The sequence below is a fragment of the Dama dama genome, chromosome 29 (genome assembly GCF_033118175.1).
Source record: "Dama dama isolate Ldn47 chromosome 29, ASM3311817v1, whole genome shotgun sequence".
NCBI classification, from domain to species: Eukaryota; Metazoa; Chordata; class Mammalia; order Artiodactyla; family Cervidae; genus Dama; species Dama dama.
Window position 1 is genome coordinate 69112738 of NC_083709.1, and position 19969 is coordinate 69132706.

At 39.5% G+C, this 19969-nt stretch overlaps 1 protein-coding gene across 2 annotated transcripts in view; it reads left to right on the forward strand.

Annotated features, from left to right (window-relative positions):
- The first annotated feature begins 5 nt into the window (after positions 1 to 5).
- Positions 6 to 19969, forward strand: part of NCBP1 (nuclear cap binding protein subunit 1) — a 37633-nt gene continuing 17669 nt past the window's right edge. Inside the window, exons 1-10 of one of the 2 annotated variants that reach the window (XM_061132627.1) lie at positions 6 to 151; positions 8105 to 8193; positions 8753 to 8853; positions 10682 to 10838; positions 12877 to 12984; positions 13339 to 13460; positions 14385 to 14454; positions 14919 to 15134; positions 17841 to 17938; positions 18676 to 18739. In XM_061132627.1, coding sequence (XP_060988610.1) covers positions 118 to 151; positions 8105 to 8193; positions 8753 to 8853; positions 10682 to 10838; positions 12877 to 12984; positions 13339 to 13460; positions 14385 to 14454; positions 14919 to 15134; positions 17841 to 17938; positions 18676 to 18739 — 1059 coding nt within the window. In that variant the 5' untranslated portion in view covers positions 6 to 117. Of the gene's footprint in view, positions 152 to 8104; positions 8194 to 8752; positions 8854 to 10681; positions 10839 to 12876; positions 12985 to 13338; positions 13461 to 14384; positions 14455 to 14918; positions 15135 to 17840; positions 17939 to 18675; positions 18740 to 19969 lie in introns of those variants that run through there. The other variant, XM_061132628.1, reaches the window with a different exon arrangement.

Below are 19969 nucleotides of genomic sequence, written 5' to 3' on the forward strand. Positions count from 1 at the left end.
CCTGCGCGCCGGCCACTCCGCGCGCCTCGCCGCTGTCCTCCCGGCGGCCGGCGGCCTGACGGTTCCTGCGGCGCTTCGTGAGCGGTGCCTCAGCTCCGCCGAGCACCAGCGTGCGGCATGTCGCGGCGGCGGCACAGCGACGAGAACGATGGTGAGTGCCCTGAGCTCGGCCGCCGAGGCCGCGCTCAGGTGGGCCGAGGTTTGGCTTCCTTGGTCTTCGGTTCTCGAGAAGGGACGGGAAGCCCTTCCTCCGGGAGCGATCGGGGAGCCGCGGCGAGAAGCGGGTGGCACGGCGGGAGCGCGGCCGGGCAGCTTTGGGAAAACCCCTGCTTGCCGGGTCCCACCTTCTCAGTCGTTGGCCACCGGGAGGCCTGGTGGACCCCGGTCCCTAGGAACTCTTCAAAATTTGACTCTTAGCATCGCCGAGCAGGGAATTACACCTGTCTGTGCCTCCGCTTCTTGGGGACCCACTCGACCCAGTGTCTCGTTTTGACCCTCAAATTGCACTTAAAAAGGACTCTCAAAAGATGAGCGATCTGAGCGTTCTCCTGTACCCGTCATCCGTCGTCTTGCCTTCTTCCAAGCGATAGGGAAAGAAGTCGGTGTCTTATCCACACCCAAGAGGTCTCTTAAGAAAGAGATGTACGTAGATTGTTGAGTTAGATTTTGAGCTGACCGTAAGCATCTTTCCCTCGTGTAATAGAGTGTCGGAAGACTAACTGGAGAGCTCCTAGAGATTTCGATCAAGCATTTGGATGGTTGCGCTCATAGGGATCATGGAGTTGCCATCGTAATAAAAACCAAGAGTAATTTTGCTAGTTAAAAGTAGAAAAGATGTTTATCTTACAAAAATCAGTTAGGAACACACATTCAACAAACAGAAAACCTAACGGTTATTGTTATTAATAGTTTAGGGTATTGTTCTTTCAGAGTGTAGTTCGGTGGTTAAGAGGCCAGACTTTGGAATCAGAGAGCTTTTCAAAGCCAGACCCTGCTGTTTACTTTGTGATCTTGCCTGGGTTATATTACCTCTTTAAACCTTAGTCTGTAACTTAGAAATAATGATACAGACCTTTTGGTTTTGTGAGAGGTAACACATGTAACTAATTGCTCATCAAGATGTGTATTTTATCACCTGATAATGCTTAAGAGCTGATAAACGTTGGCAGATGGTGACTCTAAGAAAAAGTACAGAACAAAAAAAATTGAATTACTTTTCTCCACTGACATTTTTCTCTCCTTGAATGTTGGGGCAACTTAGGGGTAGGAGCAGAATCCCCCTAATTTAAGGTTTTTTTGTTTGGTTTGTTGGTTTGGATTTTCTTTCTTTCTTGGCCGTGGTATAAGGATCTTAGTTAGGGTTAGGAATTGAACCTGTGCCCCCTGCATTGGAAGCACGCAGTCTTAATCACTGGACCACCAGGGATGTCCCCCACTTAGTTTTAATAGTGAAGTATCAGATTTCTGCTAGAACTAGGCTTGGGAGGATATTCTACCCCAGCCTTCTCACCTCACACCTGAGGGTCTACAGTTTTAGTGTAATTAACATGGAGACAGCATTAGCAGTGCCTAGATACCAGTGAAAGCAAGTCCAGAGTTACATTACACAGGTATTACTATGCTGTATCTTTGATTTTTATTAAACACAACATAATGTACATACAGGGCACAGAAAATAGTTTTTGTGTGCTTTGTATCTGATTAGTTAAGAACTTAATCTCCTAGAAGTCATCACTTGGGATTTGGAGAACTTGGGTCGTTTAAAGTTCTTCCCATTGTCTTTGTTCTTATGCTTTCTCTACTCTTTTATCTTCTCCTTTCTAGGGCATCCCTAAAGGGAGAGAAAGTCTTTCCAAGGGGCATCCTGGAGAATTGGATGTAAATTTGTAGAAAAAAAACTTTTGCTTTGGTTATTGGGATGCTGGTATAACGTTCTTAGGAGTTAGCTTCTGGCAGCTAAATCACTGTCCATTTCGGTCTTGCTGCAGGAATCTCAGAATAAATAAGTAAAGACAAAACAAAATAAGGAGTTAATTAAGCAGCGTTTACTATAAATAGTAGTTGAAGGGCAGTTTATAACCCCTTTGAGATACTACACCAAGTCTGAAGCTTTCATAAATTGCCACAATTTGGGTAACGATCATCTAGGGTTTATACTAAATGGTGATCTGAGTCAAATATTTTAGATAACTTTCTTTTGGTTAAATGCCTACTGAATTTTTTTAAAATCAGAAATTTTGAAAACTTAAGTATTATAGAAGGCTGTTTTAAAATAGGCCAAATTGTTGCTGTGTTAGATAGATGCATCTAAGCATTTCTGGATTATCGTCAGCTCTTACCAGTCCCTGAGTCTCCATGTGCTTGACTAGACACAGTAATTTATTCAGCAAATATTTAACAGTGCCAGGCACAGTTCTGACTCCTGGCAGCACAGCAGAGGACGATAAAAGGTGCAGTCTCCCTTTTACAGGCAGAGAACAATCAAGTAAATATAGTGTATCATATGTGTTAAGTACTGTGGAGAAAAATAAAACCAGTTAAAGAGGGTAAGGCTCTTACCGTGGAGGTGTTTCTGTTTTGTATTGGTTTGTCAGTGAAGGCCTCACTGAGAATGGCATCTGATCAAAAACCTGCAGGAGGTGAGGGTGTATTTACATTTGATTAATTAAAAGGTGGGGGAAAGCAGTAGTCTAAGCAAAGGGAACCTTGAACGCCAAGGCCTTAAGGCTGGAATAGTCCTGTCGTCTCCGAACAGCGAGGAGGCCAGTGCTGCTGCAGTGGAGTGAGGAAGGGGAGAGGAGGTGAGGTCAGAGGGGTAACGGGGGCCAGCTCACAGACGCCACTTGAAATGGCCCCTGCTGAGACTTCAGAGCCCAGGACCCAAGGCCATACCAGTGAAGTTCACCTGGAGGTGGATTTGTAGACAATGAAAATGGAAAGAAATGTGCGTGGATACTGGTCCAGTGCTAAAACTAACTCATTTCTTAGACTCTTTTTAAGAATATCTGAAGCTCTTCAATTATTTTGGATATGCATACAGTAGCTGTTCAATGTACTGTTTTATTCTTGTAAGAAAGTATTTAGATTGTCCATAACCTTGGCCAAAAACCCCGTTAGTCCCTTTTAAGCTACTTAGTATTAGATCCTTACCTTTTAGAGTGTGACTCTTTTTTTTAATTGATACTTAACTATAGAAAAAATAAATAAAAGTGCAGGGACTTGTTACACTGAGGAAGAGTATAGTTTGTTTCAGAAGTGATTGTTATACCTCTGCTTTAAATCTGCAGGACCAAAGGTACCTTACTTTTCCCTTTTCTCTTGTTGGTTTTTTTTACTTTCTCTTTCACATTAGTTGGTTTTTGTTTCCACTTTGTGGGTCTAAAATTTTTTGTAGTGCATTTAAATTCTAAATAAGGATATAAAATATGTAGTATAATGTATCCATATAGAATTAGGATCATCTTACAGGGGGAAAAATTATTTGGCTTATTAAGATTTTTTTCTAATGGGTTTTAATAGAGACTTCCTTCTCTCTTCTATACTAACCAAGGGTGTCAGAATGAAGTGCTAATGTGTAACTTTAATTTCCATTGTAAAACTTATACTTAGGTACTTGTTAATATAAAATCTGTTCTTGTTTTGTGAACTACCTTAGGTATATTTTCTTGAGGATAGGTGAAAATATTCAGCTGATTCCGCAAATTTTATTCTTAAAGTTTTTAGTCTCCTTGCCTGTGATCTTGTCCACGTTCTCTTGAGTTCAATATCCTATTAATGTGTGTGAGTTTACATGGTGTCTGTTAAGTCCCCCTCCCCTTAGAGTCTCTCCAGTATCAGCTGAGAGTCGGGCATCTTCTACTTAATACTTTCTGCCTCTTATTCTCCAAACATACAAGAAGTAGGAAGAAGAGAGGAAAAAAAGGTTGCAGTTCAGAGAGAGGACTGAATACTTGTATTTTCCAGTTTTTCTTCAAAAATCCTGCCTTCTCTCCCCACAGCAGTATTTTCTTCTGTTCAGTCTTACAAGAGTACCTAGGAGGCTGCTTTAAAGTCTGGGGTATGATTCTAAACTGATTTGAAAACAGGCCAGCTGGATAGTTAATTTAGAGATGGCGTGGAGGTGGGATGCGAGTTAGCAAAGTAGATGGGCCAGAAAGAAAGGAACAACGGTTAAGGTTTAAAAGAAAACAAAAAACAACTGCTCTGCTTCAGTCATTTTTTAAGCATCTGCATTCTCCTAACCTTGCTGGAATCTGATTCTAAAGAACAGTATATTCTGCTTCCTAGAACAGAGTTACTCAGCATCAGCTCTGCTACCATTTTGTGCTGGATTGTTCTTTGTTGGTGGGAGCTGTTCTCTGCACTGTGGTATGTTTAGTAGAATCCCTGGCCTCTGCCCACTGGAGGCCAGTAGCACTCCCCCCATGTGACAGCTAAAAATGTCTCCAGAGATTGCCAAGTGGCTCCTGGGGGACAAAATCCAACCTAGTTGTGAGAACCATTGCTCTTGGATACGGCTATTTTAATGTCCTGGCTGATAGCTTATGTAAATGTTCCTTCAAATATGCAATTTTTTTCAGTGAATGAGTTCTGAAAATAGAAGTCCTTTTGTGTTGGGTTTGGCTCTTTGGGTGGTGGAACCTTTATGCAGATTCTGTGCCTTCAGCCTGATGTATACTAGAGACTCAGGGTTACCGGTACCGTGATACTGCACATGTCCACAACTTTACATGGACAGGTGTCTTCAGGAATATGTTGCAAAAGTTATGTTGCATGCTTGTTGTATTTTTTTTTTTTTTTTTTGCATTATCCCTTCTAATCTATATTCAGTGATTACTTAAACTAGATCCTAATGATCACTGAGGAGTTGGGGAGTCAAAGCACACAGTGTTTTGCCCTGTGGCCTTTTATAACACTGATTCTATTTAGATGGTAATCAGTTTAGTTCAGTCGCTCAGTCCTGTCCAACTCTTTGCGACCCCATGGAATACAGCACGCCAGTCTTCCCTGTCCATCACTAACTCCCGGAGCTTGCTCAAACTCATGTCCATTGAGTCAGTGATGCCATCCAACCATCTCATCTTCTGTCGTTCCCTTTCCCCCCTGCCTTCAATCTTTTCCAGCATCAGGGTCTTTTCCAGTGAGTCAGTTCTTCACATCAGGTGGCCAAGGTATTGGGGTTTCAGCTTCAACATCAATCTCCTAATGAATATTCAGGACTGATTTCCTTTAGGATGGAGTGGTTGGATCTCCTTGCTGTCCACGGGACTCTCAAGAGTCTTCTCCAACACCACGGTTCAGAAGCATCAATTCTTCAGCACTCAGCTTTATAGTGCAACTCTCACATCCATACGTGACTACTGGAAAAACCATAGCTTTGACTAGATGGACCTTTGTCAGCAAAGTAATGTCTCTGCTTTTTAATATGCTGTCTAGGTTGGTTATAGCTTTTCTTCCAGGGAGCAAGTGTCTTTTGATTTCATGGCTACAGTCACCATCTGCAGTGATTTTGGAGCCCAAGAAAATTAAGTCTGACTGTTTCCATTATTTCCCCATCTATTTGCCATGAAGTGACAAGACCGGATGCCATGATCTTAGTTTTTTGAATGTTGAGTTTTAAGCCAGCTTTTTCACTCTCCTCTTTCACTTTCATCAAGAGGCTCTTTAGTTCTTCTTTGCTTTCTGCCATAAGGATGGTGTCATCTGTGTATCTGAAATTGTTGATATTAATCCCAGCAATCTTGACTCCAGCTTGTGCTTCATTCAGGCTGGCATTTTGCATGATGTACTCTTCATAGAAGTTAAGTAAGCCGGGTGACAGTATATGGCCTTGACGTACTCTTTTCCCGATCTGGAACCAGTCTGTTGTTCCAGTCCAGATCTAACTGTTGCTTCTTGACCTGCATACAGATTTCTCAGGAGACAGGTAAGGTGGTCTGGTATTCCCATCTCTTTAAGAATGTTCCACAGTTTGTTGTGATCCACACAAAGTCAATAAAGCAGAAGTAGATGTTTTTCTAGAATTTCCTTGCTTTTTCTATGATCCAACGAATGTTGGCAATTTGATCTCTGGTTCCTCTGCCTTTTCTAAATCTAGCTTGAACTTCTGGAAATTCTTGGTTCACGTACTGTTGAAGACTAGCTTAGAGAATTTTGAACATTACTTTGCTAGCATGTGAAATGAGTGCAATTGTGCGGTAGTTTAAACATTCTTTGGCATTGCCTTTCTTTGGGATTGGAATGAAAACTGATATTTTCCGGTCTGGTGGCCACTGCTGAGTTTTCCAAATTTGCTGGCATATTGAGTGCAGCACTTTCACAGCATCACTTTTGAGGATTTGACATAGCTCAGCTGGAATTTGATCATCTCCGCTAGCTTTGTTTGTAATGATGCTTCCTAAGGCCCACTTGACTTTGCATTCCAGGATGTCTGGCTCTAGGTGAGTGATCACACCATGGTGGTTATCTGGGCCATTAAGATCTTTTTTGTATAGTTCTTCTGTGTATTCTTGCCAGCTCTTCTTAATATCTTCTGCTTCTGTTACGTCCATACTGTTTCTGTCCTTTATTGAGCCCATCTTTGCATGAAATGTTCCTTGGTATCTCTGATTTTCTTGAAGAGATCTCTAGTCTTTCCCATTCTATTGTTTTCCTCTGTTTCTTTGTATTGATCACTTTGGAAGGCTTTCTTCTCTCTACTTGCTATTTGAAGCACTGCATTCAGACAGATATATCTTTCCTTTTCTCCTTTGCCTTTTGCTTCTTTTATTCAGCTTGTGTTCACGTGGTAGTTCCCTGAAGATCATGTCAGACATTGGAAGAAAAGCCTTTGACACCCCAGGTTGTAATAGCCAGGTGCTGTGTTTTATGGAAATTATTGGGTTTTTTTTCCACTGTCAGATGTTCCAGTGGCAAGTAAGTTGTGAACTCTAAAAATGGTTCAGTTCCTCTGGCTGTACAAGTCTGGAGATTAAAAATATAACTTGGTCCTGAGTGACCCTATATCTGCAGATTTTCATTATTAACACTGATCCCCGGTAGAGTTACAGATTATTGCTTGCTTGTCTGCTTGCTGTCCTAATAATTTAATTTGGTGGAAGTCAAAAATTGAATTATATTGAGAGAGTGGCCAACAGTCTGTGTAGCAACAGCATCATTTTTCATATTTAACACTAGTATTTGAAATTTTTTCAGCCTTGTGTTATTCTACAAAAGGATGTGAGGTAGGTATTGAGGTTTTAGACAAAATGGTAAGAGATCACTAACACCAAGACTAAATGATAGACCATCTGGTCCTTAAGGATGCCCATCATGTACTTTCTTCCGCACCAGCTCTTTGATATCGCGCTCAGGATGTTTCTCTGCGTGTCTGCCGGTTGTGAGTCTCATTGTTTGGGATAAACTAGACCCTACTGCCTCTGTGGTCTATAGAACCAAAACTATTAATTGAAGACTTCAGAGCTCAGAAACTAGTAAAATTAGTAAACTAGTAAAACTTTTGTAAAACTAGTCCTAATGTTTTATGCTTCCTTTCCCATCATTTGAAGTTTCCTCTTCCTTTCTTTTTAAACAAAAGCTTACCCCCTCATCTCGTCTTTCCAAAATGTTCAACTTGGTCTTTATACCCATATTTCATCAGTTTACATAATTTTCATTATTAGAATAATGAGCACTACTGACACTGACAAGTTTTAGGAACACTGAGGATGATGAAACAACTCAGGTTAAGCCCTTAAAGGATGGGAACAGCCATGCATGAGTGTTCTAGGGAGTTTTCCCACTGCTAGTGGCTAGCATGGTATGGACACCTTTGCTACCTATCCAAGAAATGGACAGGGCTGCTGCATTGCATAGTTCTATGGGGACACTATTCTTGCAAAACTTACATGATGCCTCTTGGAGTTATGATGCCCCGGGGTATGGAGACTTTGGTTGTGTCTAGCCTTGTTTATTGGTTGTATCTAGCTTGTCTGAGTTACTAAGCGCTTCTGCTGTGTGTAAACAGTAGGGCTTCAGGTAGAAAAGAGATGATAGCATTAAAAAGTTAAAGCTTTTGGTAACAGATTCGTCCTGTAATATTCACTTTTTTACATTCTTGAAACAGGGGGACAACCTCACAAAAGGAGAAAGACCTCTGATGCAAATGAAACTGAAGATCACTTGGAATCTTTAATATGCAAAGTAGGAGAAAAGGTATGATCGGAATAGGTACAGATTTTGCTGGGCCTAGAGTGTTAATTGACCGTGCTTGATTAATTTCTGCATCTGAAAACTTGATGGTCTAACTTATGGTCAAAGTTTGTATGGCCATGCATCGACATCCCAAAGTAGATGCATATTAGAAGCGTTGGAATGCAGATGGTTGAGAGTTAAGTGTTTTTAGTAATTTTCATGGAATTTAGGTCTTAGAGGAGATCTTAGGAAGCAGTCTGCTCAATTTGCAAATGAAGACCAAGTACGTTCTGGATACTTGAGGTAGTTTGCCCAGTCATATAATGAGTGAATTAGTTAGAAAAGTATCAGTAGACAGAGCCTGGGATGTCCTCCCACTTCTAATACTTGTTACGCTGCTGTTTAAGTTTCATTTGTTTTCTTTACAGGGTTTTCTAAAGAATAATAACAATCTGAATTTATTTATACTAAACTCTCAGAGTGCCTTATGTGTCACTTTTTTATCATGACCTGGAAAATTTTAATGCACTAACTGCTGGGTACCTGACAGATACTTAATATGCTATCCAATCCTCTACAGAGTGCCTGCTCTTTGGAGAGCAACCTCGAAGGCTTGGCTGGTGTTTTGGAAGCTGATCTTCCTAATTACAAGAGCAAGATCTTAAGGCTTCTTTGTACAGTGTATGTATACAAAAGATTTATGAATCCAGGTGATAATGGATTATCTACTCTTAAATGCTTGGGAATGTTCAGAAGATGTGATTATGTTCCATATGTCATCTGCTTTCATTCCATGAGGAATTTGTCAGATGAAATGACAAATTTCATTGGCCCTTTGGTGAACTCTTAGAGATAAATAGCATGAAAATTGAGCATTTTTTGTTTCTTGGATCCTTAGACTCATTTGAGTTGACTGCTTTTAAGTGAGAAAGCAGACAACTTCACGTTTAGCAATCTTCTTTTAAGCACATACAATTAAATGTATATAATAGAGTTTAATTTATATTTTTAATCAGTAATATCAAACAAATTTGAGAACTAGTCAGTCACTCAAGTAATGGCCCTTTTAGAAGGCTGAAGATACTTTTGGAGCTATGACGTAATAGGCAGCATCTTTCTCTGAGCTAGGTTAGCTGGCATGAGTATCGGCACTTAGTTTGTAAGGACGTTAGTGTGGGAAAGTCTCGTGTGAGGTCAGGAAACACTCACTCCCAACAGTGCAGTTAGCAGTCCAGACTTCTTGTCACTCCAGTAGACAGTGATTACTCTCAACTGTATGCTTTGCAGAGAAGGTAGCTGTGATTTCTGGATAAAAGAGTCTTTATTATGAAAGTGACTTCAGTTGTTATTTCAGTTATTTTGAAACAATGTTTTTGTCTTAAATTACCTACAACTCAGTTTTTAAATTTACAAATGTACACACAGATTGAAACTATAGGTCGATTTTTAACTTCTCATAAAGTATGAATAAATTTGATGCAGTTTTTTTGACGGAATCCAATTAATATTCAGGAAGGCATGTCCTCACACTAGGAAACTACCAAGAAAAATAACTTGGCTGTAGTCATCCGTAGATTCCTTATGTTCTGAAAGCATTTATTGGAATGGTGTAGATTCATGTTTAAACTCTGGAAGCCATGACTTTGAGGTGGGGATGAGCTGAAGAGAATGGTTACTATCTGTGCAAGTATTTTTTTTAAGCCTGAATTGTCCCTAACACTGCTAGGAACCTTGGGAAAATGCAAAAAATGTTAAGAGAATCTGAATGATCATGAGTTCCCATTCGCTTTTCTTTTTCAGCTAATTGCTAAAGGCTGCCTAAATTAGGGATCAACATTTGCTTTTTTTCAAAAATTTATTACTGTGATCCTCTGCTTTTCAAGTAATTTTAACGAAAATTAACACACTTGAGTAAGCAAATTGAGATGTAAAGAAATCTTACTATATTAGAGTACTGTGTTAAAAATTGAGCAATTTAACTAATAGGAACTGGCATTAGTTCTGAACTTTTTCTAAGGAACTAGAATCGTGTTTCTCAAAGTGGAATTCTGATCCCATGACATTTGGTCAGCTGAGTTTAGAAATGTTGATTGCTCTGTCTCCCCCTTAATGATTCTATATTTAAAAAAACTTGTTTCATTCAACAATACTCAGGTATTTTACCACAGAAACCATTTTCTGTAAATCTGCCATTCGATTCCACTCAGCATATTGGAAGAAAAGCTAGTCTAGAGTTTTATCTATATTAGTTTGATGACCTCACAGTTAGAGTGTTTTATTTTCTTAACTCTGGGATTAACTGATTAGAATCAAAGTGAAAAAATTGAGGTAGCTCTGTCTACAACTCTTCTCAATATTTATGCCTTTTTCGAAGTAGTTTTAAAAATAATAGTTAAATGTAATGTTTTTCTAAAGTTAATAAAATGATTAAAAAATTATATAGTATAAAATTCAGCAACTTAATGTTGTTGTGTTTGGGTCTTCTTGTCATACTGGCTTCTGAAATCAGTGCACGTCTGTTACCTGAGAAGTTGACCATTTATACAACATTAGTTGGACTACTGAATGCCAGGAATTACAACTTTGGTGGAGAATTTGTAGAAGCCATGATTCGCCAACTGAAAGAATCATTGAAATCAAACAATTATAATGAAGCTGTATATTTGGTAAGTTTTTGGCTTTTTGACTTTTGGGAGGTTTTGGCTGTTATGAACTTAGTGTCGGAATGGAGGAGAGAGGTGAACCAGAACCAAATAATATATCTTTTCTCTTGAAATACAGTTCTCCACTCGCCATAACAGCTGCCCTTTTGAAACCATTCTTCTTAAAGATACAGAGTTCATTACCAAATCCATTGATATGGCTTCTTTTAACTCCAAATCCAGGTTGACCTCCCTGTAATAAATGATGCTTCACACTTCTTAGCTCTTGGTTTCTGCTGCACCACTTTTTTCAGGACCTCCTGCTGCCACCTGTGTTTTATTTCTCATGCTCCTTTTTCTGGGTCAGCTTCCTCTGCCCCTTTTAAGTTTCTGTGTTTCTCAGAATTCTGTCCTCACTTCACTTTTTTTCAAACATTCTGTCTGAAAGCATTCCCATTCTCTCTCATAGCTTTGTAAACTACCTTTATTTTGATGACCCTCCCCGCCCTGCTCCCCGCCCACTATAGTTTTAACTCCTGCTTCAACATTTCTCCTGAGCTCCGGACCTATGTTCCAGATACTTCCTAGATAGCCCTAAGATATCTTGCCTGAAAGTTTGTCCCTAAATTAATTCATTATTCATACCTCCTTTTCTCAGTCCTCACCCCAACCCACACAAGTGGCTGGTATTTACTGGATAGCTGCCCCAAAACCTGAGCATTGACTTTTGTCTTCCTTTGCCCCGTCATACTCTAAGCAGTCCTCAGGCCCTGTCATTTCTACCTCATAAATTTCTCTCCAGTCTGTCCCTTCTCTTCTGACTCCAGGGCCTCTAGTATAGTTCATGCCTTCCTAAATGGAAATGGAATTAAGCCTTATTAATATGTAACATGTAGACTGATGGCCTTATTAATATGTGTACACAGTGGGCCTGTGTATATTAGGAATAAATATATGTGCGTGTTGAAGCTATGTGATCAAATTCTTTTCTACTGAGTATACAATCAGAAGAGTTGGACACTAATTAGGCTATAAGATTAAGCTCAAACCTCATTAAGCCTGACCAGTCGTGGTTGCCCCTGCCTGTCTCTCTCTCTGCCGTCCATATCCTCCCGGCTCTGTCAGAATTACTTGTGGGGCCCTGAAGACACCTTGTTGTTGAACGTCTTGTTTAGAAGCCTCTCCAGTTGAGGATTACTTTACTGATTCTTCTTGACCTAGTTTGATTGTTACCCACTTGATGATGTTTTCCCTGCTCCCTTTATCTCTGTTTCTGGAGCACGTTTTCTTTATCTTCTGGCATAGGCGTCATCCTTTTGGGTCTAGGTGGTGTCCGTCCCACTCGTCTGTGAGCTCCCATTTGAGAGACTTCAGTAGTGCTGAGCAGTGGCGCACAGGGACACCCAGTAAATTTCTGTTCGTTTCCATTTCTGTGGTCCAGTTTCACAACCAGACGAAAAAGATGATTGGTTGTAATAGCTAGAATATTACAGTTTAGGTTCCTAGTCTAGTGGACTTCCCTTATAGCTCAGCTGGTAAAGGATCTGCCTGCAATACAGGAGACCTAGGTTCGATCCCTGAGTCAGGAAGATTCCCTGGAGAAGGAAAAGGCTACCCACTCCAGTATTCTGGCCTGGAGAATTCCATGGACTGTGTATAATCCACGGGGTTGCAAAGAGTCGGACACGACTGAGTGACTTTCACTTTGACTTTCTAGTCTAGTATAAATGTAGAGCTATACCTGTGGATTCCTGCCCTTCATATGGTCTCTCTAACAACTCCTCAGCCCTGCTGCTAGACCACAAGAGCAGCCAAAGGCTGCACGCAAACAAACGAGCTCGGCTGTGCAATAATGGGTTTGTGGGCACTGAAATGTAAGTTCGTATCATTTATATTATTTTGGTTTTTTTCCAAGCCTTTAAATATCTAAAACACCATTCTTAATTTGCAGGTTCCTTAAAAAAAACAGGTAGTGGTCTAGATTTGGTCCTTGGGCAAAATGCTTGTTTTATAAATCTTATAAAGGACGTTTAGATTTAATAGAAATTGCTTTCCCCAATAGGTCCGTTTTCTTTCTGATCTTGTGAATTGTCATGTCATTGCTGCCCCATCAATGGTTGCTATGTTTGAAAATTTTGTAAGTGTAACTCAGGAAGAAGATGTGCCTCAGGTAAGAAAACCCCTTGTGCTGAATCTCATTCATATGGTGTGAGGAATTTTTTTTACTAATAGCCCTTTAGCAAAAAAAAAAAAAAAGGTTAATAGATATCACATTATAAATTCTTAATATCTAAAAATTAAGCCAGCTGGCATAATGGTCGATCCTCATGACATATGTATATTAGTTAAATGATTCTGCCTAATAAGATTAAAACTAATATATCTGAGAATCCTCTGAATGAGCCAGACGTCTTCGTTCAGCCCTATTAAATAGTGTCCATAGGATTTCATTCAGGAATAAATGTGATGCAAATGAAGATTCACTAGTGCCTGTCTTAAAGGTACCTTTTAAAAAATTCTACAGGTGCGGCGGGATTGGTACGTGTATGCATTTCTGTCGTCTTTGCCCTGGGTTGGAAAGGAATTGTATGAGAAGAAAGATGCAGAGATGGACCGAATCTTTGCCAACACTGAAAGCTATCTTAAGTAAGGGCGCAGCAGCATGGTAATGGTTTTGTGTCCCCTTAAGGTTTTTCACAGGGAATTTTGTTTTAAGTTTGGTTTGCTATTAATAGGTACCTCTTTAGATATTGTTAATATCTACATAGTTACAAATAAAGCTGAAGAAGTCTAAAGATGAAAATCTGCTTTCTCATTACACTAAGCTACCTTCAATATTTTTTAAATGTTTCATATTATTCAAAAGTTGTAGTTTTATTTTCAATAATATATACATGTTTGCAAAAGAAGAATGAAAATAAGAGTGTGAATATTCCGACATTTGGATATGTGCTTCCCTCCTTTTATACAAGTGGCGGCCTGTGTACAGGTGGCTCTTCTGTGCACACTTCCTTTTCCCCGTAATGCAGCTTGGGTCTGCCGTGTAGAGTGTCTGGCTCTACCTCGTTCTTTCAGCAGCTCTGCGGTGCCCCACTCGTTTAACGTGCCGTAGTTTCTTTAATTCGATTCCTGTTGGTGACGCTGAGCCTATTGCAAGGCTTTGGCTATTTTAAACTGCGTTTCAGTGGATATCTTTGCAATATGTCTTTGTGTACATGTGCAAGTGTGTTTGTGGGTTATGTGAATTTTTAGAAATGGCACTACTAGGTTGAAGTGTCTTAACAGTTTTAATTTTGATAGATTGTTTAGTCAGATTGCCTTCCAAAGAGATTATACTCTTCCAGATCTCTTCTAAAGTGATTGATTATTTATCAGTTAGCCTTCTGCCAGCAGTGTTTTCAAAACTGTGTATTTGCCTACATTTTGGCAATGCAATACATTATCAACGATATCTGGTTAAAGGTTAAAATGTTTCACTCCTATAATTTGCATTTTCTTAATTATGAAAGAAACTGAACACCTTTTCATGTTTTTAAAAACCTAAATGTAGATTTTCATTCTAACCTTTAGAAGACGCCAAAAGACTCATGTACCCATGTTACAAGTATGGACGGCAGAGAAACCACATCCGCAAGAAGAGGTAAATTGACTTCAATCTCTCGTGATAGATACAAGCACAGAGTAGATCCTTAATCTCTGACATACTCAGATCATCCCATTTGTGTACCATAGCTACGTTTTCACACTTCATATCAGGGGTTCAGCTCCTCATAGCTCTAGGCATATAGTGTATTTTTAATAAGTGTTAGAATGTCCTTGAAACGTTCCCTATTCTGTGGGATTCCATGTATCATAGAGTTGATGTATTTTTTACTTAAATGCCCAATTTGAAAAAATAAGACGTAGCAGCCCCAGACAGACTTTGTAAAGTAATTAAAATGTGTACAGAAACAGCACTATTCCTTTGTATTGTATTTAATAAGTTAGCTTGCTTTTGTATCCTGTATTTTAGAAGGTAGTAGATTTTTGGTTTTGTCTAGTCAAAATGTTATTTCACCTAGCCTCCAAATATCTATTAATTGTTAAAAATCAATCTGTCTTTAGTATTTAGATTGCCTCTGGGCCCAGATTCAGAAATTGAAAAAGGATCGCTGGCAGGAGCGGCACATCCTAAGACCTTATCTTGCCTTTGACAGCATCCTGTGTGAAGCCCTGCAGCACAACCTGCCTCCCTTCACGCCGCCGCCTCACACCGAGGACTCGGCGTACCCGATGCCGAGGGTCATCTTCAGAATGTTTGACTACACGGATGATCCCGAGGTACGTGCGTGACCGGCAAAGCGTTCTCTCAAAGGGCCTGTGCTATGTTGTACTTCTGGTTTCATCTTGTTAGAATTATACCTGTGGGACATTTTAATTTTGAGTCGTTTATTGTCTGAGAGGGTCAGTGGCAGGGAAGTTAACGTCTAATTCAGCGAATGGTATCACCTCAATATGCAAGAAATCATATTTAGCTTATATAAACGAAGAGACAGCATGGTGTACAATTGAAAAGTGTAGGTTTAAGAGCCACGTTGGTTTGGGTTTTAATCCCAATTCAGGCATATCCCAACTGTGTGATCTTAAGTGAGTTATTTACCTTAGTTTCCTAAATAGAATAATAATTAGGATATAGCTCACAAAGTTCTCACAAAGTTGTAATGAGGATTAAGTTATTAATATACACACATAAGGTATATAGAATGATATATGACACATGGTAAGTGCTCATATTTTAAATATAAATATACATTTATATATAATATATATTTATATAAATATAAATATATTTATAAGTTATAAATATAAATTATATTTTATATAATTATAAATATATATATTTATAAATATATTTATATATCATTTATTTAAATATATTTAAATATATTTGTATAAATATATTTTTTATTATGAGGTCAAGTTGTTGGTAGCCTTTATACTTTAGCAGTCTAAAAAATGTATAACTTTGACAATAACATTTAGTATAAAAATGTACATTTTAACTGTGCTTTGCTTCATGCCTTTGTGTTTAAATGACCGTGTTAACTTGAACACCCAAGCGGCAAGCATAGTGACCCTGGATTGGTTCTGAATGGAAACTCGCCCTGTGCTGGTGGTGGTGTAGTCGTGTCTGGCTCTTCATGGCCTCGTGGACTGCAGCCTGCAAGGCGCTCTCACACCTGTTGCTTATGTGATCCAATCAGCATAGAGCAGGGTTCCTCAACCTCAGCACAGCTGATGTTTTGGGCCGGGGAATCCTTAGGTGTGAGGCTGTCCTATGAATCGTAGGATGCCTAGAATTCTCCCTGGCCTCTACCTTCTAGGTGCCAATACATAGGTGCCAGTGGCGTGTCAGTTGTGACAGCCAGAAATGTTTCCAGAGATCACCAGACGTTCCCTTAGGGGCAGAACTGCCCGCGGGTGAGGGCCACTGGCATAAGAGCCCGTGTTACCACCTAAGGTCAAGTTTGAGTTTTCTTTCCCCGCCTTCTCTCTTCTACTCTATGGAGAGTTGATTTTGATCAGTGAAATTTTAGTGTATGTATACTCTTTAGAGTAAATGGTTGTTGGGTAATGGGTTAGTTAGTGTTAGTTGCTCAAGTCATGTCTGACTCTCTGCACCCCCATGGACTGTAGCCCTGCCAGGCTCATCTGTCCATGGAATTCTTCAGGCAAGAATACTGGATTGGGTTGCCATTTCCAGGGGATCTTCCCAACCCAGGGTAATCAGTTATAAATATAGAATTATCAGCTTGCTACCCACTTGCAGTATTCCATATATAATAAAATGCTTTTAGTCAACTTTAGGTAATGGTCTAATTAGGTATATGTAATTGAAAGTCTACTTTACAGTAAGACTGTTAGAATCTTTGTGATTAGTATTTATTTGTGCAAAGGGAACATTAGAATAGGACCTCAAAATCTGCCTCTCCTGTACTGTTTGTAATTGGTATTGCCTCTGTGATGTGCCCATCATCCTTGCCAGAAGAGCATAAATATACAAGATATCTTAAGAGGATTTGGTTGTTTAGTTCTGGTCTTTCAAAAAAAAGTTTTTTAATTAGAAATTATAAAGTAAAGTAAAAGTCACCATTAAGAGTCTACAGTGGTGACTAAAAAAGTAAATAAGAATAAACTCATTGAACCTGTTTGCTATGCATATTTTTTAAAATTAAACAATACATAGATAATGTTCTTTAATCTTTTTTAAAAACAAAACGGTGTGGATACCTTTCAACATATATGTGATTTTTTAATGTCTACATAGCATTTTAAATAAAGTTTTCACCCCTCCATCTGTTTTTTTCCCCTCTGGTTTTATTTTTTAATTTATTTTATTTTTGGCTGTGCATGATCTTGTTGCGGTAAGTGGGGGCTCCTCTGTGTCACAGTGCTGGGCTTCACATTGCAGGGGCTTCTCCCGTTGCGGAGCACAGGCTCTGGGGCACGCGGGGTCCAGCAGTTGCAGCACAAGACTCAGTTGTTGCCGCTCCTGGGCTCTAGGGTTCGGGCGCGGTAGCTGTGGTGTGCAACAGTCGTCGTGGTCTCAGTTGCTCTGCGGCACGTGGGATCTTCCCGAATCAGGGCTCCAACGCATGTCCCGTGCATGGGCAGCTGGATTCTGTACCATCAAGCCGCCATGGAAGCCCCCTCTCCATGTTTTTTATGGAAGTAATCCATTCTCATTGTTGAAAAACATAAATCAAGGGCTAATAATAGTTTGCTTCATTTAAGACTTGAGGTGGGCAGAGATAATAGTGTCAGGTAGAAGAAGAAAAACTATAACTGATATTCTAGTTCTCTTATAGGTAGGTGAACACAGAAATAAAATTTGTTGAAATACAGAGCTTTCATGCTTGTGAACTTTTATCCTCAGCATCCAATATAAAAAGTATCTGGAACATAATAAGCTCTCATATGTTTCGTTAAATAAATGAAAAATATTTTGTCTGGGTCTGTAGTATATAGCTGTTGTTTTGGTTCCAGGGTCCTGTAATGCCAGGGAGTCATTCAGTGGAAAGATTTGTAATAGAAGAGAATCTTCACTGCATCATTAAGTCCCATTGGAAGGAAAGGAAAACTTGGTAAGATGCTTTTCATGGTACTTTTACTAGTGTGGTGAAAAAGTAGCAATCTTGATTTAGAAAGAGCAAAATCTATGTTAAGAGTAAGAAAGTCTTTTCTCTTCCTGGTTTCCGTCTCACTAAGACCAATTTCAGAAACACTGGGCTTGCTTCCTGGCGGCGTCACCTCCAGACAGTGCTTCTCTGGACGCTCTATGGCACTGCAGTGCTTTCTAGTGTTATGCCTATGACGCCTGCTCTTTTATGTGGATATTTGCCGTATGTTCTGGATAAATTAACTTGAGTGACAAAAGCTATTTTGGGGATGAATGTTGCAGGAATAAATGAACACTAATGGTTTTGCTCTGTTTCCTAGCAGTTAGACATCAAGCTTTGGAAAAGTTTATTTTTAATGTTTTCTAAAACCTTGCAAAGTTTCAGTTTGGATTTTAAGACAGAAAGGGATATAGCATTTTGGGGATGGTCTACCATATAGAACTTTTTAAGTTAGTAGATCTGAATGTATTCCTTACTATTATTTACATTCTTTCTGATCTTTCAAGGAGTTTTGGATATACATTAAGGAGTTTCCCTTAAGGTAGAAAAAACAACTCGTGCTGTAGTTAGGTGAAGTAGCTGAAATCCAGAACATCTCAGAGAATATCCCTCTGTACCCACACGCACTGTGTTTGAGACTGCTTGTTTGGTTTTTCATGTATCTGTGTCTGCTCACTAAACTTAAATTACACTTTTTACAGCGCCGCGCAGCTAGTGAGTTATCCTGGGAAGAACAAGATCCCCTTGAACTACCACATAGTTGAGGTATGCATTCCAGATGGAGCTGGTTTCACAGTCTCAGGGGCTTTCTGTTGACTGTGAAGTGTAATCTGCTTCTGGCCTTTTGTTACTGTTCTTGCTGCTTGTCAGACAATGAAAACTAACAGCGAAAAGAGGAAGCTGCTCTCAGTTTTGGAGCTCTGTTAACCATGTTAGTAAAGAGGAGAGAGGAGGTTAAGCCCAGCAAGCAAACAGAGTTTTGAGTTGCCTGTAATTTATTTATATAGGATGTCTTCATTCAGGGGTAGTTATCCGTGATACTGTGAGTTACCTCCAACTCTAGCGGTACCTTGTCCATGTAACAGACGTGTGCATGCACGCATGTCTGTGTGCCCTGCTGTGTCCCCCTCAGTGACCCCATGGACTGTAGCCTTCCAGGCCTCCTCTGTGCATGGAATCTTCCAAGCAGGAATACTGAAGTGGGTTGCTATTTCCTTCTCCAGGGAACATATGTATAAGCGGCTTAAATACTTTATAATATTCTTTAGGCAGATAACCCATTTTTAACTGTGTTTATCTGGTTTCTCACTACTAGCATACTCTGGACTAGTATATTATTTCCTGTATCACAAGAGTAGGGAAATACGAATCCTTATTTATTTTTAGAAATCAAAAGAGTCAATTGTTTTGGAAGTGAAAAAAATAGATAATGCTTTTTTTCCATGTAAGTCATACAGAGGAGGATATTAGTACCGTTGAACACCTTATAGAAATTTATTTCCCAAAAAACAGTATTTTCACTTGACACGAGTCAAACTGTCAAATACATTATTCCTTTATGTTAAAACGCTCAACATGAACATAATTACAGTGTATTATTTAATTCACTTTGTATTCATACTATACCAGTGTGAACAGTGGTATAGTGCATCTGTTCTATCTTTACAAAACTTGAGAGCATGCTTAGGCTAATGGATTTCACTCATTGACATGTCAACTGAAGTGCAAAACTTAAGTCACATTTTAAAATTGCAAAATGTATAGAAATTCATACAAAAGTGTGGGAGATAGGAGTGAGGAGGAGGAATGCAAACTAGGCTTTAGAAGTCTAGGTATGTGGCCCACAAATTATATATGGAGGATGAAAACAAGTTTCTGAACAAGAGCATGGCCAAAATGTCTTGGACTACCAGAAAGGTAGTAACTGCAGAATGACTCAGCTGTCTTCTGATCCCATCCTCAGAGTCTACAAAGGGCTCTTATTTCTTGTAGAGC